The sequence below is a fragment of the Diadema setosum genome, chromosome 3 (genome assembly GCF_964275005.1).
Source record: "Diadema setosum chromosome 3, eeDiaSeto1, whole genome shotgun sequence".
NCBI lineage: Eukaryota > Metazoa > Echinodermata > Echinoidea > Diadematoida > Diadematidae > Diadema > Diadema setosum.
The window spans coordinates 23518002-23541302 of NC_092687.1; the positions used below are offsets into that span (position 1 = coordinate 23518002).

General features: G+C 37.1%; 1 protein-coding gene across 2 annotated transcripts in view; it reads right to left on the reverse strand.

Annotated features, from left to right (window-relative positions):
• Window positions 1-270: 270 nt before the first annotated feature.
• LOC140226295 (carbohydrate sulfotransferase 15-like) overlaps window positions 271-23301 on the reverse strand; it is a 55690-nt gene continuing 32659 nt past the window's right edge. The window contains exons 2-9 of one of the 2 annotated variants that reach the window (XM_072306793.1): window positions 12269-12407; window positions 9223-9320; window positions 4859-5075; window positions 3939-4040; window positions 2929-3079; window positions 2422-2590; window positions 1761-1905; window positions 271-978 (exon numbers count right to left, since the gene is read on the reverse strand). In XM_072306793.1, coding sequence (XP_072162894.1) covers window positions 779-978; window positions 1761-1905; window positions 2422-2590; window positions 2929-3079; window positions 3939-4040; window positions 4859-5075; window positions 9223-9320; window positions 12269-12407 — 1221 coding nt within the window. In that variant the 3' untranslated portion in view covers window positions 271-778. Of the gene's footprint in view, window positions 979-1760; window positions 1906-2421; window positions 2591-2928; window positions 3080-3938; window positions 4041-4858; window positions 5076-9222; window positions 9321-12253; window positions 12408-23301 lie in introns of both variants that reach the window. The other variant, XM_072306792.1, reaches the window with a different exon arrangement.

The following is a 23301-nucleotide window of genomic DNA, read 5'->3' on the forward strand; positions in this document are numbered from 1 at the left end:
ATCATTAATGCACTATATATATATATATGTATGTATATATATATATATATATATATATATATATATATATATATATATATATATATAACACACAAACAAACACAAACGCGCGCGCATGGACTCGCAGATCCTATGGCAATGCACAAAGGCACACACTCTCGGTGCCAAACCAGGGTTAAGGCATAAAAAAAACTAAAAAACAACAAAACTTGATAAAACAGCAAAATTCCACAAACTTCTAAACTAACTTGGGATGATGTCATCTATAACGTCTGTGAGGATATCAGAAGCTAGGTAGGTTAAGCGAATTGGACGACTGATCTCAAAGTGATTGTTCCACTTATATTTTGTACATGAACTGAAACAACAAAATGTTTCATGAACTTTTGAGGGAACATTATTATCCAATATTTACTGCCAGCACCGCATAATGTCATGTGTGTCTATAATGGACACTGGTCAAATTTCTCAGGTGCAGAACATCACAACCTGATCAAGTTTGGGCGTATGAATTATACCGTAAATGTTCGGCATTTTAAAAGCATTTGACATAATTAATATGGCAGCTCTAGTGAGTTGCAACGTGTGAATTGCTGCCATTCCTTAGCCTTGTTTCAAGACGGAAAGACCATAATGTGCAAATCCCTTACAAAGAAACTCTCTTATCTCTCTCTTATAGAAAAAAAAAAGGTCTTCATTGGAGACATTCCAAAGTTTTCTTAAACACTGTTTCTTTCATCATGTCCGCCCGCTCCTGTGGTGATTGAGTACGCATCATCTATGGCGGGATCTCTTCTTGTTGCCATAGAAACCGTTCATCATCTAGAAGTTCACAGAGCTCACGATTCTTATCTCGAAAGAAATCCCGTAAAAGTTTTTCCGTTTCAGCCAGCATTGGTCCAACGACGCGTGTTTTCCAATTCATTAACTTCTTTGTTTGATTACACGTCTCCTGCAGCTTGGCTTCAGGAAGCTCGCCTCCAGTTTGAACAAATTGAAAATAAAGTTAGTATCATTACATCAACATAGAGAAATCCTCAGCAAGAAATCTGAAATGATTAATGTGTAAAATACCAGAGGTACTAACATTAAGTAGCTTCACAAATCACAGTCATGGGGTTGGAACTGATTTCATTCTCCACAGATCAGTTTCAACTGCATTATCTCATAGCATTTATACATAATATATGAAAGGGCGTTATCAGTCTATTCTATATTCCATTCGATTCTCTTCAATAGTTTATTTATTTCCATTAAAAAAACCCCCACATATCATTGATCATACTGACTGATCATACTGAGTGATTAAAGCGTTGGATCACGTGTTTGCAGTTAAAGAATGAAGGTCCAACTTTCAACTAAATTATACACACTGATCTCTCGAAGAAAAGAGCAACAATATTTACATTATTATCATTATCATCGTTTGTCATTCAAATTTATGTCCTCAAATGATGATTGTTATTATCTTGACATATTGAATTTCCCATGTGTTTCGTCATCTTTCGTAATAAGCATGTTGTACTAAACGCTCATATTATTACTTTGGAACCTACATCCTACACTGAGCATTGCTTTTTAGTAGGTTCCTCATATTACACATATGTTCTTATACATTTGTTAAAGTATGTCTAAAATTAACTGTTGTCTTAAACATATCTTATTTCGAAATCAAATGCAATATAAAACCTAAATAGAAAATGTGGAATATGAAACATGAATTAAAAATAAAAATAACATAGAAATAAAAAGACACTTACGAAGACCGAGAAAGTGATGTATATCTCGGAGATAGAATGTGCAGTTAGAATACCAATCCTCGGTTCGGAGGATGTACAGCTGATCACGTGGGAAACGTTGTAGCCAATCACGGATATAAATGGCATAATATCCAAACAGAGTTCGCTGTAGTGATACACAACAAAAGTGATGAAATAAAACCAGAACAACTAATAAAAACACTGGTGAGATCTCGGAATGAATGACTAATTTTACACGACTTTGAGTCTTATACCCATTCCTAAACTATTAAAAACACTATTGAAAATCATGTCAAAGAGGGCATAATGATATACAAAAGAAATATGATAATAAAATAATGGTACATCGTAATAGCTTGGCAATGACTTTTTATTTTCTCTTCCCAGAGGACAATCAGACAATGACACGTACATTGATATATGACTATGATCACAAACATCTTTATATTGCTGAAGCAATGTCAGGTTAATCCTTTATCAGAAAAATGCAGTACGCTTTGAAAGACAAACAAACCATTACTTCAGATCATTCAGTGTAAATGGACTGACCAAGTCATCTGTTAAATCTTCAATTCAATGTTTGCAATGACAAGTATTATTGGAACGTAATTATAGATCACAAGTGCTTCGCTAAAATTGAAAGATTGGAACTTGTTCTTACAACACCGCCCTTTCCGTGGATGTACGCACAGGCGCGTTTACTGCGATGAAGGGTGCAGTTGTTGAATCTTCCGATGTCATCTGAAACGTATCGATGAAAAGTCTCTGGCGAAGATCTTAATCCATATATTGGCGGGAATACGTTGAAAAATAGGTAATCTGAGTATGTCCTGTGAGAAGGGAAGAAGTCAAAATTCATTTAATCATAAGCTCACGAAAATTCAACGCATAACAATACAGAGCTAAACACCCGATTGCCAGAACATTGAATGGAATGACTTTCCAAGGTCCATCTACTTCTATGTAGTATGGCGAAAGCCAGTGATTTGATGAACACTGAAAAACAAAAATGAAAGAAGATAATAAATGACAGTTTGGGCAATCTTAACCTTTTGGTTACATTTTCAAAATCTCGAAAGTGACGATGCTTTGGTGTGGAGGTTGAATATTCCTTTTTCACTTTATGCTGCTTTGCAATGTCATAGAACAGCAATGGCCCTAAAATCACCTCGGAACGGGATCTCGCAACACAATGATGTGTTTTGAATCTGGCTGAATCTCACGCATGATATCGGCAACCAGGTACGCAGGTCCGTCGTAGGGGTCGCTCGTCATATTTTGCCAGCGGTTGTCGGCGAGAGCCGAAGTCGAACCATCGCCTTCATAGCAGCAAAAGTGTAAAAATGCAAGCAATAAAATATCGAAATTTAGTAATAATGTCTAAGAATAAATGTGTTCAGCAGGAAAATATTATGATAATCTTTCTGCCCTTTTTTTATTATATTATTATTATTGTTATTGTTATCATTAATATCTTTTTTTTTACAGGTTGAAAATCCCCAATTTTAGAACTTTATAGAAAGCTACTTTATTAGATGCAAACCGTAGGGTGAGCAAAATAAGTTTATCCTAAATGCCGGCCATGAACGAAAGCTAGGTTGTTTTACATGTTTGAAAGTGTTTTATTCCAAACCATTTGGTATCATTTCTGTGTGGTATATACCTTGATGAACAGGAGGCATTGTTTGCGAGAATGCAAAAATCAACTTGCGCCAATGTGTTCATTAAGTGAGGGGACGAATTGTATGTAGGACCCTATCTAATGAAATGTATTGAATACACTTACACACTCAAGGAACACACATACACAGACAGTCCCAGTCCCACAAATTTCCCATCTAAAATTTGTGTGACCAATTTTCCTGATTTTTTAAATAAATGACCACTTTCTATAAAGTGTACATTTTTTTTGACTTACCCTGTATCGGCAGTTTACAGTTTTCGTTATTCTTTTGTCTAATCGCAACACATCGAGTTGCCACCTCTGACATCAACTTTCTACGAGTGCTATATTGCATCATTATGTGAACTGTGATGACAGACGCAATGCTGCATTCCTGTCCAGTCAAGTGCAGTCCTTGATATTTTACTTTTTTTTCAGAGTGAGCTTATCTTAAAGTTTTCATCCCATTCGGGTAACAACCATAAGTATGTTTTGGGTTTCCGGCAGGTGCTTACCAGAGATTAGTTCGTGAAGAGTAGAAGCGTCTCCTCGAATATACGCAGTTGTGAGTCTTTCCGATCGGCCTCGTAGATAGGTATGAATGGACACATTGTGTACTATACACACAAAGAAAAAGGTCGAGATAAAATGAGAGAAGAGCAAAACTGCTGTCACAATGAAAACATTACATCTGTGGCTCAGTGACTGAATGACGACCTTTACTTGTGGCAACTAGAATTTTATGTCCTAGGTTAAGCTGTTTAGTGTTAGCACTACTTTCCAAGCTGGGGTCCTGCCATTATAGCTCAATGATTGCCAAGTAGATCTACACATTAATCCCTTTGTCACGAGATACACTTGGCAAAATGCAGTGTCGAAAGATGATTACACCAAAATTCGAACCTCGGACCATTTACTCTGTTATCTGATAGAGTCACATCAGCTGCACTATACACCATAGTGCTTCCACACCACTGCATTCTTTTACACCACGACTAAGTGTAGAACATCTCACTTAATGGAAGTTCACTGAATACAAGAACAACTCTAGGTGGAAATCTTCCAGCATTCGGCAGCTATATCTGATATTTCGCAACAGGTATTTTACCAATGCCCTTTCAGATTCTGCAATCCGACAGAATAGAACCAACCGGATTTTCCACACACAAATGAGGTGCATTGGTAAGTGATATGGGTACTATCTAATGAATATAGTTGACCACGCCTTTCTTGAATTTGCTTTGATTCATTCTTTATTTCCACACAATTTATTCAAAAATACATTCAATATCGCGCGTTGAAAATATATTTTGTTTTTCATGAACTGGAAAACAAAATACCTCTAAAGAGGAATACCAGTCTACCCTTGCTTACAGCGCACGACCTCCATGCATGGTAAAAATTACCTAAAAGATCAAAGCTTTCTCCAACTTACAAACTCGATATCGAGCCCAAAAGTGTGGTTCTTTCTGAGTTCGTAGAATGTCTGGGTGACTCGTGAGTTTATCCCACACGTCTGTTGTGCCACACTTCTGGATTCCGATGAGGTAGAAATATGGTAGACATCGAAAACTCGTAGGTACTTCCGGGTCAAGGAGGAAGCAAGGGTTTTTGTAAGACTGGAGGAACTGTTGAGGGATGACGTCAAATGCCTACGGAATCAACCATGAACGGGAAGAATGATGAACATGTTTTTATTATATAAATGGTGCTTAACAGCATAATATGCAGCTTACACCAACAAAATTTTCATTATGTTTTATTCATTAAAGGACAATTAAGGCAAAAAAAAAACAACAAAAAAAAAAAAAAAAAAAAAACCCACGATGCTTTACTGTAACAAAATATGCCAGAAACCAAATTTTCAAAGGTTTCTCTCACTTTTTGGCAGTACAAAAATATTTGAAACAAACTAGCCTCTTCCATAAAGAAACGATGAGAGATATTATACATGTAATTCTTTTCTGTGTTTTCCAGAAATTATGCTTTTATTTGAGAAAACGTTATCATACTTGACAAGATACAAGAAATAGAGTAAACGTAAAAATGAGGACGATGTTGATGATGACGATGACTATGAAAACCGTTACTATTGTTGACTATAATCTGATAATTAAATCTGAAAAAAAAAAACCACTATCTCTGTACTTGTGTCAGTAAGAAACCTATATCGGTACCGTTGTTATCGGGAATTGGATGTGGCTATGTACAATTTCAATAGGAAGTTTTATGAAATTTCAACCGCGATAATAGCCTGTAGACGAAAAAATGTCAGAAGAATGTAAGAAATTAAGAAGTGAAGAGCTTCCAAAATGGGACTTCGTGACCAAGAGAAATCGACCATCTTGTCGGAGATAAAAAATTGCAATAAAGAGACAACTGGACCCTGTCGCATAAAAGTTGAGATCAAACACACCAAGTCAGAACATCAAACACAAGTTTGTGAATACTTAGTTCTGACTAGCTGATACCTGACTTATGATTGATTTTAAAATTCCCCTCGACTCAGCATAACTTGCATGTTCCCTCGCATGTCTTTTGTAAGTTACATTAATATCACAGAAACATGTAAGTTATGCTGAGTCGAGGGGAAGGTGTATTCCAATGTCTTTTGTTAAACATATCAGTACATTAGCAATGATTGACAGATGAGGTCACAACAAGAATATTGGTTTGGAAGGATTTTTTTTTTTTTTTTGTGGGCGTATCCCAAGTAATCTGAAGAAAAAATAGAAGAATAAATAGTTACAAATATATGGAATGTTTCTAGATATTCCAGTGGCGTATCTAGGGGGGGGGGGGGGCAAGGGGGGCACGTGCCCCGGGCGCCACTCCTTGGGGGCGCAAAAAAACGAAAAAAAAAACAACGAAGAAGAAGAAGAAAAAAAGAAAAGAAAGAAGAAGAAGAAGAAGAAAAAAAAAACTCGCCCGGAAGGGGGAGGGAAAATGGTGGGGGCAGAAAACCAAATCAAACAAGATAAAACAAAACATGATAATGACGCGGACAAAATGACAATGTTTATTGTGTTCACACAAAAATTCCAAGTTCTGTGAGCTGAAATGCACAAATTTTCGGCTCGCTCGCTGCGCTCGCTCGCCCAAATTCATATAAAAAAAGAAGGTAAGAAACAAAACGTGATGATGACAAAATGACAGTGTCTATTTTGTATTTAGCAGGCAAAATGTTTCACGGAGCAGCGGCTGCAATTTCATTCGTTCTGAAGCGATCGCCAATTGGATCAAAAGAGAGCGTCAACGGTTTCGAACATACGGGGGGGGGGGGGGGCGGCGTAAAAAAACAACAACAAATCAAACAAGATAAGAACAAAACGTAATGATGACGCGGAAATATACAAATTTCGGCTCACTCGCTCGTACTAATTAGAGCATTTTTTTCAAGTCCTCAGTTTGTTGGTATAATTCGTTATCTATAAGGTCGTCACTATAATTTATTGTGAGATTCAATAAGCAAAAAATGACAAGAATTCCATGTTTTGTAAGCTGAAATGCAAATATTTTCCGCTCGCTCGCTGCGCTCGCTCGCCAAAATTTATATATAATAAAAAAAGATAAGAACAATAAGTGATGATGACGAGGACATTTACAAATTTCGGCTCACTCGCGCGCACTAATTTAGAGTATTTTTTAAAGTCCTCAGTTTTTTGGTATAAATCGATATCTATAAGGCTGTCACTATATCTTGATTAGAATTGTAAGATTTGGTAAGCCAAAAATGACAAGAATTCCATGGTTTGTAAGCTGAAATACAAAAATTTTCGGCTCGCTCGCTGCGCTCGCTCGCCAAAATCTATCAAAATTTATTACATTTAAATCACCCTCAAAAGATCCCTTTTAAAGCAGAAATTTATAGAGAATCTAGAAATATGACAAGTTTGATATCTACGGAAAGCTAAGAAGCTAGTTAACAAAACTGGATATCTTTTAGACGATGTAACTTTACCCCCAAACTGTTTTTGAGATTGAAAAACACCCATTTCCATGACCACGTAGCTCCGTTCGCTACAAGAAACATCGGATTTGAGCGACGTCACTAATGTGTATGAGCTGATTTGCCCGTACGTCTATATGAGACCCGCTCTGGCAAAACCCGAAACTTCTCGGCAAATGTGATTTCGCGCTACAGCCGAAAAAGTCAAAAAATGACCTACCTCAGGGACCAAATTGACATTTTGGTATCACGTTGTAGGGGAAATTTCTAGTTTCTGACTGATATCAACAACATTTCAAAATACAACCTACAAAATGTGGAATTTTGAAGAGAAAAGTGGGATGTCAATCTCAAATGCTGGCCAAAATCTTACGTCTAAAGACCAAATCGCCTTCGCTTACGGCGAAAATGACTGTTCTTTTGGCGATCGTGTCTTAGATATTCTGCGTTGAACCCTGACACATTTGGTACCTACAGAAAGCTCTACCTCTGCTTATTCCAAGTATGGTCATGGCATGATATCATGCTACTCACTTTCATTCATAAATTCGTCTGAAACATCGCGTAAACAGCCTTGTTGCTTACCAAGACAGTGATCGAAATACGTGTTCACGATTGGTCAACTGCGCCGAGGACCCCCTTGTTTACAAGCAACCTACGTGTTATACTATGGGGATCGCTGCAGCAGCGATGCATGCTTGCAGTGTATCGTGACTGCTGCTCAGCACGGAAATGTTGCAGTTTCCCGCTTTGTTAGACTGTTTTTTTTTTTAGCAAGTTGAAGTAGAAATTAGAATTTAAACCAACACACAAGACAAAAAGAAGGTCACATTTATCTAACAAACCTTCATCATGCCATTTCGAAGAAGAATCAAGCTGAAATCACGGCATCAAGGAATACCTCTTCACTGCCGATTCTGCTGGTACTGTTGTGCGTACACCTGATCACGGCAATCGCGAATCTTGAGCTGATTACGGTAGGTTTTGAGCTTTTCAAACGTCGCATTTCCGTAAATTTATGGGTGTAAAAATGATTTCCAATCAATTACAGCCCTAGTTGACTTAGTTATCATCCTTCATGAGTATGTATACCTCAGTTATACGCAATTCCCCCACAATGATCGATTTGTTGTGTCAATAATAACAGCAAATTGTTGCTGTACGAAGGAACAGCTGATCACGGCAATTGTGAATCTTGAGCTGACGATAGGTTTTGTGCTTTTAAAACTTTGTTTTCCGTAAATCTATGGGTGTAAAATATGATTCCAATGAACACAAACAAACAATTTCACGACGTGAATATATAGTTTTGGCGGACGATTTATTCTAGATTGACAACAAATTACACACCAATTTCCTGAAAAGTGCGCACAGTTTGCCTATAGATACGTAAATCCCACTGGGTTGCATACACATGTGGTGACGTCACAGATTTGGCACTTTTCGTAGCCGCATCGAACTTTTTCCAGTGCTCAAATTTGGTAAAAATAAAGATTCTTATATTCAAAGCAGAGACAACTTTATTGCATGATTTATGTCAGAAATTAATCAAAATAACATTAAATGATGGAAAACAGTCAATTTATATGATATCATTTCCTATAAATTTCTTCTTTAAGTGCTTGAAAAAGCATCATGTGGACTTTGTTTAAAGTCCCTACCGGGATGGGGTTGGGGTTGAACACTTTTTCAGAAATTAGGGGCGCAATTTTCGTGCTTGCCCCGGGCGCCGTTTTCCCTAGATACGCCACTGAGATATTCGTTTCACCGCAAAGTGATGTTGAGGGATTCATAAATCAAAACAAATCAACATGCATTTGTATTTCAGGGAACCTTTAATCTGGCTTTACCTCTCTGGCCAAGTGGTAGAGTGCGTCGGGAATGTTCCGTCTCTGACGTAATGAACTCCCGGGTTTCATGACCATGGTTGCCGATGAATTGACTACATCTGAGAAGAAAATGATCGCAATTGTGATTATGATCACAGTTATTGAGACGTTTTAAACGGATGAACTTGTTTTAGCATTCATTTTTTTTTGTATGTCTATTCATTTAGATTGTTGTAGTCTGAGACAACAAAATGTATCTGAGTGTTTGAATAAACAACTTTCATCATTACTCGATTTGAAATGAGATAATGGACACAAAGGGGAGAAAATAAAATCATGAAATCTTTACAATAACTATATTCGGGATTCAGGTCAATTTGGGGGAAAAATCAGAAGAGGGAACAAAAAAGTCAGAAATCCTTCTTTCAGATGATTAGAACTACCTTACCTTTACTCATTTTATCCAAACCTTAGATAGTTAGTTTGTAAGTCGGGACCACTTCACGGGGTTAAAGGGGCATTCCAGGCGATTTTCATAATTTCACATCATCTAGTACATAGATCGACAGCTCCACATGTATATTTATGGAATTTATTGTGGTCTTTGATCAGAGAAACAATACTTTGAAAAACCTTAAACAAATTACACTGAACAATGATGATGACATATAAGAGGCTCACATATTTCAGAAATGTAGTCAGTATAATTCCATTACAATACTGCTAGCTTGCAAGTTCATCTGCGTATAATCTATGCATGCCTTCTTCTTTTATTCTGCTTCCTTGAGCCCCTACTCATGCATTCTTATGGTGAGGCTACCATGTCATTATCCTTGTCCATTGCAATTTGTTATAGATTTTGAAAACATTCTTTTTCTTCATCCTAATCATTATAAATCCTGAAACTATGTGCACAGGGTAACTAATTTATAGATGTTTATACGTAAAAATCTGAAAAATAATTCGGAGGTCTCCTTTAAACGCCCTGCTCTTCGTGATGAATAACAGCGGGATCTTTACGTGCATGAGTCGTGGCTCTCTCACACACGGGACCTTCATTTGTTGTGCCTCTTACAATTGTCTTACTAGAGGGGACGGTGTGATTACACACAACATTGCTCGGTGGGACTCGGGGTTAGTGGGAATCACATCAAATTCAAATTGTTTTGTTTCGTGCTTAGATGAACCGACTCTTGAATATCTTAAAACAATCTGCTCTCCCATAGTACTACCCGTAGAATTACGTCCATCCTAAAGATGTACAGGCAATGGGTTTCGAGTGTAACTCAAGTGGACGCTTCTGAGGTTCAGTTTACCATTGAATGCCACGCATTTATTTTATTCATACTGTACACTGTCCTCTGTGATCGTAACACTTCTTTTGCTGATATCATTTGTGCAATACTGTGCTTCGTTTTTCTTCTTCTTATGTTTGCCATTCTGAATATAATTCCTAATGTATTATTACCTTATTTATTATAATTCATCACTTCATACAATATGAATTTTAACATTTCCTTTTATGACAATTATTTTAGTTTATTGTGCCGTATCATTAACTGAGTTTGCATATTTATTTGACTCATTTTACATTTCCGTATTTGTCTTATCATCAATGGGTGCAGATATTCTTAGTGCCACAATAGTATTTAATCGCATGCATTTTACGTATTTTACATATGTTATTAGTTCACATTATTATGATTCTTGTGCAATACATTGCTTTGAATTCACGTGCCATCATATGATTTCTTCCGATTTGACTCTGCAACAAAAATCAACGTTTCCCATCTACACTACCTTTTTATCTGGCAAATTATGATATGAAATACTGACTAATTGTTTTTTACATGATAGTAAGCATGCTTTGAAAAACTGACATTATATTTTATTTGTATATGTTCGAATAAGTATTTGATCTTAATATTTTGCATGCTATATTGTTCTTTTGTGTTACTGTTCAAAGTTCATTTTAATAATTATCACTAGATGTTAGTGTTGATTAACATTAGTATTGATTATTTTTCTATAAAATCAAAGGAATTATACCATTGACGCTTATAATTTCGAATGCTGATTGACTAATTGAATGATTTTTTACTGCTTATTTGTCCTCTGTTTAACTTATCCAATCTGATATCTCACATCTTTTGAGTCAACGTACGTTTCAACCAACATTACTTTTATTTTTGATGCCTCACTTACCCGATATCCATTATTTTTTTTTATTTGTTGTCCTTGTGAATGTATTTTGTATGTATGTACGCATGTATTTTTTTTTTAATTTTTAGTCGCTTTTATGTTGTATATTATATCATTATTTATGTTTATTATACAGTTGCAATAGGGTGCACCTTACCCGACAAGCGTTTGCTTCTTATAGGTGTCACCCAAATGAATCCTTGCAATATTTACCTTGTTTTTATATCCGAAATAAATGTGAATTGAATTGAATTGAATCATAATAGAAACCAATTGCCACTAACCAATACATACACTCTAACATCATTTTATTACCATCCCTTCACGCGTACGCCATTACCATTTTCTCTATGACCTCTGACTGTAATTCATTTTAACTCGGCATTAAGCGTAAAAAGGTAAAGAAGTGACTGCAACACTGCAAGAGATTAATCATTTCAATCATCATCGTATAGTTTTGGTTGAGACCTAATTTCAGGTTTCTAACATTTTTTGGTGAGATAATGAGAAACCTCTTATGAAATATGAAAGAGCATGTAATTCTATGAGGAATTCAACGTTTATTTGATGAAAATTGGTTTTGAAATGGCTGAGATATCCAAAAAAAAAAGCTAAAAAAAAAAAAAAAAAGCCCAATTCTCATCTCCACCAATACTGCACCAACCCTTTAATCATTATCAACATGAAAGAATTTAAGAAAGTGCCACTTAGAAACACACGCATAGCCCAGCAGAAATTCTACAGTCATTTTCCTGGTACGACAGTACTCATAAGATACGTAAACATTTTCGATCTGTATAGTAAATATCCACATTTCCCATGAAGATAAGTTGGTAGAATGCAGGACTACCTGCTCCAGCCGTACCGGTGCTCCTTTTACTTCCGGGTCGCCAATGGGTCTGTGCGTAAAGGTCCTTCCGGGTCAGAAGATAGTCGGTTGGTACGCCGGACGGCAGAAGATAGGCGTAGAGTGCGAGCAGCACAACTGACCCGAAAATCACGATCTGTTTCACAGTGAAATTGCAAATAACATAATCTGACTGACGAATAAAATGGTCATGAAAATAGTAACATGAAGATTTTACATTTTGACGGCTCTCTAGACCTTCCGGCAGGAAGACAAGAAATTCGTCCTCTCACCCATAAGGGACAGTTATCTATCTATCTATCTATCTATCTATGTACCTACCTATCTATCTTTCTCTTTATCTAGGTCTCTCTCTCTCTCTCTCTCTCTCTCTCTCTATATATATATATATGTATATATATATATAATTGTCGGGGTGTGTGTGTGGGTGTGTGTGTGTAGGTGTGTGTAAACAAAACACACGATATATCAGGGTGCTGTTCGTTATTCCGAAGGTTCGCTATTCCGAAGGTTCGTTATTCCGAAGGGTCGTTAATCCGAAACACACAAATTCCCTATACCTAGAGGTTCGGTAATCCGAAATGAAAAAGGGTTCGTTAATCCGAACATTTGTGGCGTTATTCCGAAGGTTCGTTATTCCGAAGATTCGTTAAAGGGGCATTCCGGACGATTTTCATAATTTCACATCATGTAGTACATAAATCAACAGCTTCATGTATAGATTTGTAGAATTTATTGTGGTTCTTGAGCAGAGAAACAGTACTTTCAAAAACCTTAACCAAACTAGAGATTGTAATTTGTCATCACTGACAAATTAAGGTGATCCGATTTTTTTTTTATCAATGATTCGAGTCCTGATACTGCAAAGTCTCAGCTACAACATATTTAAATCTGAGAGAAATTCACCAAAGCATAAGTAAGATAGTGCTCGATAAAGAGAGTCATGTCAATTTTCACATCTAAAAAATTCCCTCCCATAGAGATAACACGTCATAGCGAAGATAGAAAAAGAAGTACATATGACCTTTGACCCCACTTTGCACAGACAAGATGGCATCTGAGCAAAAAGTGGTTATTTTATGAAATGATCCCTGTAACATGGTCTTTACGTGTGCAAAATATGGGAAAGATAGGACATGTATTCACCAAGATACAGGATGAAATATCTATGACCTTTGACCCTAATTTACATACCCAAGATGGCGTCTGATCAAGTAGTTGTTATTTTATGAAATAATGTTCGTGACATGAACTAAATATGTGCAAAATATGGTGGTGATAGGGTATGTTTTTCTTGAGTTATTGCACATAAAGTTGCAAAAAGAAAGAAATATTTCAATACATCGAAGATAAACTTTAATTTCAACCAAGTTTTTTGACGTGATCCCGACATCGTATGAAAAAACGAAGGGCACACTTACGATAGCCCTACGTCTCAGCTACAACATATTAAAATCTCAGAGAAATTCACCGAAGCATAAGTGAGCTAGTGCTCGATAAAGATAGTCATGTCAATTTTCATTTCCATAAAAATTGCGCTCCCATAGAGATTACACGTAAACTGGTCAAATTTGACAAGGTTACCTTCAATCCATCTTTTCGAGGTGATGTGGTCATCTAATCAAACTTGCGTAATTACATTTATGAAAGAGCATTTCATAAGCTACAACATATTGAAATTTGGGTGAAAATTGGCAAAGGAGAAGTGAGATACGCTCGAGTAAACTTGAAATTTGATGACGTCATTTTGAAAATTTACTTTTTTTACTTTATTAAGAAATTTGATATCTTTTAATCATTTTGTCAGCATAGCCAGCCCATGAAATGACATGTACAACTCATCAGCTTTCAGAATATGTAAAGAAAATGGGGGGGGGGGGGGGGGGGTCACCGTCCATCCTGACGAGTAAAATCGGATTTAAAATTGGCGGTTTTTTGGCATAGTTGCACTGTGTATCGCCATTGACGCGCGCGCGGAATTTCAACTTTGACGGGCCCGTTTGACGTCATATTGAATCGGATCGACTTGAAACTTGGTAGAAATATTCCTTGACATTTCGGACATCCGATCCGTGTGAAAAAATTGAAAATTTCTATTTCATATGAGCTGTGCGTGCGAATATGTGCGCGCGCGTACGCGTCCGTCCAATTTTTTCAATTTTTCAAAAAATGCTCCAAATGGTCTGAACCGTGTGCAAAAAAAATTTGAGCTCGATTTGAGCATACAAATATTTCAACGCGCGCGTACGCGCGCGTTTTGAAATAAAAATGAATTTTGAGAATATGAGTAGAATCCGCTTGTCTTGAAATATATGTGACGTAAATTTCATTGAAATATTCCATTCCATTAATGAGATATGCATGAAAATGTGTTTTCATATAATGACGTCATAGTGACGTCACGGTCGACTGAGCACTATGATTTTACTTGCGCTGTCGTCTTTGCGACATGATACATATATGGTATAAGTTTGACATTGAGAGGCAATGCACTTTCTGAGCTAACCTCTGCACAAATTTTGCCCAGAAATAAAGAAGAACTAGAGATTGTAATTTGTCATCACTGACAAATTAAGGTGATCCGATTTTTTTTTTTATCAATGATTCGAGTCCTGATCGCAATATGCATGACCATACAGGTTTCATCTGTATTTAGAGACATTGGCCGTGTGATGTTTGGACTCTCATTTAGAAAAGGGAGTCATATCTGCCATCCTTGGTACTAAATTCTGTATACACTAGATAACGAAGATACAGCAACAAATAAATATGACCTTTGACCCACCTTTACACTCCCAAGATGGCACCTGAGGAAAAAGTGGTTAATTTGTGAAATGATTCTTGCGACATCGTCTATAAGTGTGCAAAATATGGGAAAGATAGGACAGGTATTCACCAAGATACAAGATGAAACAGTTATGACCGTTGACCCTTATTTACATACCCAAGATGGCGTCTGATCAAGAAGTCGTTATTTTATGAAATAATATAGGTGACATGAACTAAACGTGTGCAAAATATGGTGGTGATAAAGCATGTTTTTCTTGAGTTTTTGCAAGAAAGTTGCGCAAAGAAAGAAATATTTCAATACATCGTTGATGAGCTTTAATTTCAACCAAGTATTTTGACGTGATATCGACATCGTGTGAAAAAAACAAAGGGCACTTATATGATAGCACAAAGTTTCAGCTACAACATATTAAAATCTAGGAGAAATTCACTGAAGCATAAGTGAGATAGTGCTTGATAAAGATAGTCATGTCAATTTTCACATCTAGAAAAACTCTCTCCCATAGAGATAACACGTAATAGCGAAGATTGAGAAAGAAGTACATATGACCCTTGACCCCACTTTGCACACCCAAGATGGCATGTGAGCAATTAGTGGTTATTTTGTGAAATGATCCTTGTAACATGTTCTTTACGTGTGCAAAATATGAGAAAGATAGGACATATATTTACCAAAATACAGGATGAAACATTTATGACCTTTGACCCTAATTTACATACCCAAGATGGCGTCTGATCAAGTAGTTGTTATTTTGTGAAATAATGTTCGTGACATGAACTAAACATATGCAAAATATGGTGGTGATAGGGTATGCTCTTCTTGAGTTATTGCACAGAAAGTAGGAGAAAGAAAGAAATATTTCAATACATCGAAGATAAGCTTTAATTTCAACCAAGTTTTTTCACGTGATCCCGACAACGTATGAAAAAACGAAGGGCACATTCACGATAGCCCTACGTCTCAGCTACAACATATTAAAATCTTAGAGAAATTCACCGAAGCATAAGTGAGCTAGTGCTCGATAAATATAGTCATGTCAATTTTCATTTCCATAAAAATTGCACTCCCATAGAGATTACAGGTAAACTTGTCAATTTTGACAAGGTTACCTTCAATCCATTTTTTCGAGGTGATGTCGTCATCTAATCAAAATTGTGTAATTACATTTATGAAAGAGCAGTTCATAAGCTACAACATATTGAAATTTAGATGAAAATTGGCGAAAGATAAGTGAGATACGCTCGAGTAAACTTGAAATTTGATGACGTCATTTTGAAAATTTACTTTTTTTTACTTTATTAAGAAATTTGATATCTTTTAATCATTTTGTCAGCATAGGCAGCCCATGAAATGACATTTACAACTCATCAGCTTTCAGAATATGTAAAGAAAATGGGGGGTCACCGTCCATCCTGACGAGTAAATCGGACTTAAAATTGGCGGTTTTTTGGCATAGTTGCACTGCATATCGCCATTGACGCGCGCGCGGAATTTCAACTTTGACGGGCCCGTATGACGTCATATTGAGTCGGATTGACTTGAAACTTGGTAGAAATATTCCTTGACATTTCAGGCATCTGATCCGTGTGAAAAAACGGGAAATTTCTATTGCATATGAGCTGTGCGTACGTATATGTGCGCGCGCGTACGCGTCCGTCCGATTTTTTCAATTTTTCAAAAAATGCTCCAAATGGTCTGAAACGTGTGCAAAAATATTTTGAGCTCGATTGGAGCGTACAAATATTTCAACGCGCGCGTACGCGCACGTTTTAATAATAAGTATGAATTTTGATAATATGAGCACAATGCGCTTGACTTGAAATATATGTGACGTAAATTTCATTGAAAATCTCCATTTCATTAAGGAGATATGAATGAAAATGTGTTTTCATATAATGACGTCATCGTGACGTCACGGTCGACTGATCACTGTGATACATTAGATCTGTCATCTTTGTGACATGATACATACATGGTATGATTTTGAAATTGATAGGCAGAGGACTTTCTGAGCTAACCTCTGCACAACTTTTGAGGAGAAATAAAGAAACAAAGAAGACTAGACCCGGAATTTGTCAAGACTGACAAATTAGGTGATCCGATTTTTTTTTTAATCAATGATTCGAGTCCTGATCACAATGGGCATGACCATAAGGTTTCATCCTTGTTTAGAGACATTGGCCGTGTGATATTTGGATTCTCATTTAGAAAAGGGAGTGAGACCTGCCATCTTTGGTACCGAATTCCGTATACACTAACGGAAATACAGAATGAAGTATATTTGACCTTTGACCTCACTTTGCACACCCAAAATGGCGTCTAAGCAAAAAGTGATTATTTTATGAAATGATTCTTGTAACATGGTCTTTGCGTGTGCAAAATATGGGAAAGATAGGACATGTATTCACCAAGATACTGGATGAAACATTTATGACCTTTGACCCTAATTTACATACCCAAGATGGTGTCCGATCAAGTAGTTGTTATTTTATGAAATAATGTACGTGACATGTACTAAACATGTGCAAAATATGGGATTGATAGCCATTGTTGTTGTTCATCTATTGCACAGAAAGTAGAAAGAAAGAAAAATAAAGAAAAAATTATGTTATTTTATAGAAATTTGAAGGAGAAGCATAAAAAATCAGAAAAAGATAAAGTAAGGAAAGGGAGATTAAGATTAACTAAAGAAAAAGAAGAAAAAAAGTGTTTAAAAAAATTTAAAAAAATATTGGCAGGGGTGAGCCTCGAACCAGGGACCTTAGGATTACGAGTCGGATGCGCTACGCAATGACCTATTTCATTCTCCATAGGCCCTGTGTATTAAGCAAAATGACGCTGCATCGAAGCCTCGTGCCATTTTCAACCAAGTTTTTCGACGTGATGCCGACATCGTATGAAAAAATGGAGGGCACACTTACGATAGCCCAAAGTCTCAGCTACAACATACTAAAATCTGATAGAAATTCACCGAAGCATAAGTGAGCTAGTGCTCGGAAAAGAGAGTCATGTCAATTTTCACTGCCAGAAAAACTGCTCTCCCATAGAGATAACACATACACTGGTCAAATTTGACAATATTACTTTCAATCCATTTTTACGAGGTGATGCCGTCATCCAATCAAAATGTTGTAATTATATTGATGAAAGATCATATAATAAGCTACAACATACTGAAATCTGGGTGTAAATTGGCAAAGGATAAGTGAGATACGCTTGAGTGAACTTGAAATTTGATGACGTCATTTTGAAAATTTACTTTTTTTACTTTATTAAGATATTTGATATCTTTTAATCATTTTTCCAGCATCGCCAACCCATGAAATAACATATTCAACTCATCAGCTTTCAGAATATGTAAAGAAAATGGGGGGTCACCGTCCATCCTGACGAGTAAAATCGGATTTAAAATTGGCGTTTTTTGGGCATCGTTGCACTGTATATCGCCATTGACGCGCGCGCGGAATTTCAACTTTGACGGGCCCGTATGACGTCATATTAAGTCGGATTGACTTGAAACTTGGTAGAAATATTCCTTGACATTTCAGGCATCCGATAAATGTAAAAAAACGGGAAATTTCTATTGCATATGAGCTGTGTGTGCGAATATGTGCGCGCGCGTACGCGTCCGTCCATTTTTTTTCAATTTTTCAAAAAATGCTCCAAATGGTCTGAAACGTGTGCAAAAAAAATTTGAGCTTGATTTGAGCATACAAATATTTCAACGCGCGCGTACGCGCGCGTTTTGAGATAAAAATGAATTTTGAGAATATGAGTAGAATTCACTTGACTTGAAATATGTGTGACGTAAATTTCATTGAAGAATTCCATTCTATTAATGAGATATGCATGAAAATGTGTTTTCATATAATGACGTCATAGTGACGTCACGGTCGACTGATCACTATGATTTTACTTGCGCTGTCGTCTTTGCGACATGATACATATATGGTATAAGTTTGACATTGAGAGGCAATGCACTTTCTGAGCTAACCTCTGCACAAATTTTGTCCAGAAATAAAGAAGATTAAAAAGAAGAACAAAGAATCAGTACAGATACAGAAGGTGATCCGAGAGGATACTCGGATCACCTGACTAGAGATTGTAATTTGTCATCACTGACAAATTAAGGTGATCCGATTTTTTTTTATCATGGATTCGAGTCCTGATCGAAATAGGCATGACCATGCAGGTTTCATCTGTGTTCAGAGACATTGGCCGTGTGATGTTTGGATTCTCATTTAGAAAAGGGAGTCATATCTGTCATCTTCGGTACCAAATCTGTATACACTATAATGAAAATACAGCAACAAGAACATATGACCTTTGACCCACATTTACACTCCCAAGATGGCATCTGAGGAAAAAGTGGCTATTTTGTGAAATAATTCTTGTGACATCGTCTATACGTGTGCAAAATATGGCAAAGATAGGACAGGTATTCACCAAGATACAAAATGCAACATTTATGACCTTTGACCCTTATTTACATACCCAAGATATTGTCCAATCAAGTAGTTGTTATTTTATGAAATAATGTACTTGACACGAACTAAACATGTGCAAAATATGGGGTTGATAGCGCCTGCTGTTGTTGATCTATTGCACAGAAAGTAGACTTTAGAAAGAAAAATAAAGAAAAAATGAAGTTATTTTATAGAAATTTGAAGAAGCATAAAAAAATCAGAAAAAGATAAAGTAAGGAAGGGAGAATAAAACTAACTAAAGAAAAAGAAGAAAAAATGTGTTTAAAAAAAAAGTGAAAAAAATATTGGCAGGGGTGAGCCTCGAACCGGGGACCTTAGGATTACGAGTCGGATGCGCTATGCACTGACCTATTTCATCCTCCATAGGCCCTGTGTATTAAGCAAAATGACGCTGCATCGGAGCCAAGTGCAAATTTTAGCCAAGTTTTTCGACGTGATGCCGACGTCGTATGAAAAATTGGAGGGCACACTTACGATAGCCCAAAGTCTTAGCTACAACATATTAAAATTTGGGAGAAATTCACCGAAGCATAAGTGAGCTAGTGCTCGAAGAAGAGAGTCATGTCAATTTTCATTTAAAAAAAAACTGCACTCCCATAGACAAAACACGTAAACTGGTCAAATTTGACAAGATTACTTTCAATCCATTTTCACGAGGTGATGCCGTCTTCCAATCAAAATGTTGTAATTATATTAATGAAAGACCATTTAATAAGCTACTACATACTGAAATCTGGGTGAAAATTGGTGAAGGATTAGTGAGATACGATCGAGTGAACTTGAAATTTGATGACGTCATTTTTAAAATTTACTTTTTTTATTTCATTAAGAAATTTGATATCTTTTAATCATTTTGCCAGCATCGCTAACCCATGAAATGACATGTACAACTCATCAGCTTTCAAAATATGTAAAGAAAATGGGGGGTCATCGTCCATCCTGACGAGTAAAATCGGATTTAAAATTGGCGGTTTTTTGGCATAGTTGCACTGCATATCGCCATTGACGCGCGCGCGGAATTTCAACTTTGACGGGCCCTTATGACGTCATATTGAATCGGATCGACTTGAAACTTGGTAGAAATATTCCTTGACATTTCGGACATCCGATTCGTGTGAAAAAATTGAAAATTCATATTTCATATTAGCTGTGCGTGCGAATATGTGCGCGCGCGTACGCGTCCGTCCAATTTTTTCAATTTTTCAAAAAATGCTCTAAATGGTCTGAAACGTGTGCAAAAAAATTTTGAGCTCGATTGGAGTATGCAAATATTTCAACGCGCGCGTACGCGCACGTTTTTAGAGAAAATATGAATTTTGAGAATATGAGTAGAATGCGCATAACTTGAAATATATGTGATGCAAATTTCATTGAAAAATTCCATTCCATTAATTAGATATGATTGAGAATGTGTTTTCATATAATGACGTCATAGTGACGTCACGGTCGACTGATCACAATGATACATTAGATTTGTTGTCTTTAGGACATGATGCATACATGGTATAATTTTGAAATTGATAGGCAGAGTACTTTCTGAGCTAACCTCTGCACAACTTTTGGGGAGAAATAAAGAAATAAACTAGAATATGTAAAGGAAATGGGGGGTCACCGTCCATCCTGACGAGTAAAATCGGATTTAAGATTTGCGGTTTTTTGGCATAGTTGCACTGTCTATCGCCATTGACGCGCGCGCGGAATTTCAACTTTGACGGGCCCGTATGACGTCATATTGAGTCGGATTGACTTGAAACTTGGTAGAAATATTCCTTCACATTTCAGACATCTGATCACAGTGAAAAAAATGGGAAATTTCTATTACATATGAGCTGTGCGTGCGTATATGCGCGCGCGCGTACGCGTCCGTCCGATTTTTTCATTTTTTCAAAAAATGCTCTAAATGGTCTGAAACGTGTGCAAAAAAAATTTGGGCTTGATTGGAGCATACAAATATTTCAACGCGCGCGTACGCGCACGTTTTAAGAGAAAATATGAATTTTGACAATATGAATAGAATTCGCTTGACTTGAAATATATGTGACGTAAATTTCATTGAAAAATTCCATTCCATTGATGAGATATGATTGAGAATGTGTTTTCATATAATGACGTCATAGTGACGTCACGGTCGACTGATCACAATGATTTTACTTGATCTGTCGTCTTTGGGACATGATACATACATGGTATAAGTTTGAACTTGATAGGCATAGCACTTTCTGAGCTAACCTCTGCACAACTTTTGAGGAGAAATAAAGAAAGAAACAAAGAAAGAAGAATAAAGAATCAGTACAGATACAGAAGGTGATCCGAGAGGATACTCGGATCACCTAATAAAGAAGAATAAAGAATCAGTACAGATACAGAAGGTGATCCGAGAGGATACTCGGATCACCTAAAAATCAGTACAGATACAGAAGGTGATCGAGAGGATACTCGGATCACCTAATTACACTGAACAAAGATGATGACATAGGAGCCTCACATATCTCAGAAATGTAGCAGTGTCATTCCATTACAATACCGCATGCTTGCAAGCTCACCTGTTACGTATGCATGCCTTCTTCTTTTGTTCTGCTTCCTTGAGCCACATCGCATGCATTCTTATGGTGAGGCTGCCATGTCATCATCCTTGACCCCGTTTACAGTGCGAGGCTCGGCCGCGGCCGAGCCGCAGCCGAGCCCAGCCCCGCTTGAGTGTAAACGCGCAAAAGGCCAAATGCGAGGCCAAAATTGGCCTCGCATTTGGCCTCGCTCTGGAGGTGGTCTCGGCCGCGGCCGAGCCGCGGCCGAGCCCTGCCTCTTCTTGGTGTAAACCAAAGACGCTTAACTAATAAGACACGAAAGTGCGCGCTAATCCTGTACAAAACAAATGGACAGCGCGCGGACCTCAAGCGTATTACGCACATCACCTGAGACGCGCTGTCTTGACACTTGATAAACAACAGCAGCGGCTTCAGGGACAGCGCGTCTACTCAGGTGATGTGTGTCTTTGCCTGAGACGCGCTGTCTTTGAAGATGTTGTTGTTTATCAAGCGTCTTTGATTGTGAGATCATGTTGTTGCCAAATTTTTACCTCCACGAAATAATCCTTATTACTTTAAAATCTCGTTCTTCAAAATAATCCCCTTAATCGATAAAAAGCTACGACTATAATTTTTAAATCTTTTTAAAATGATAAAGATACCACTACCTTTGGAAATGAATGATGTTCCTAGGTGTACTGAGTTTGTACTAAGCTCTCTTTTGTGTCGTCATGTAGGGTAGCCATTTTGTGTCCATTCTTATCGCGCGCCTTCGTATCTTATTATATCTACTATCTTTCAGCGTGTAGATTGATCAAGCCCATTCACAACCCACGCGTAGCTTTATAGCAAAGACGCTTAACTAATAAGACACGAAAGTGCGCGCTAATCCTGTACAAAACAAATGGACAGCGCGCGGTCCTCAAGCGTATTACGCACATCACCTGAGACGCGCTGTCTTGACACTTCATAAACAACAGCAGCGGCTTCAGGGACAGCGCGTCTCAGGTGATGTGTGTCTTTGCCTGAGACGCGTACGCGCTGTCTTTGAAGATGTTGTTGTTTATCAAGCGTCTTTGATTGTGAGCTCATGTTGTTGCCAAATTTTTACCTCCACGAAATAATCCTTATTACTCTAAAATCTCGTTCTTCAAAATTACCCCCTTAATCGAAAAAAAGCTACGACTATAATTTTTAAATCTTTTTAAGATGATAAGAATACCACTA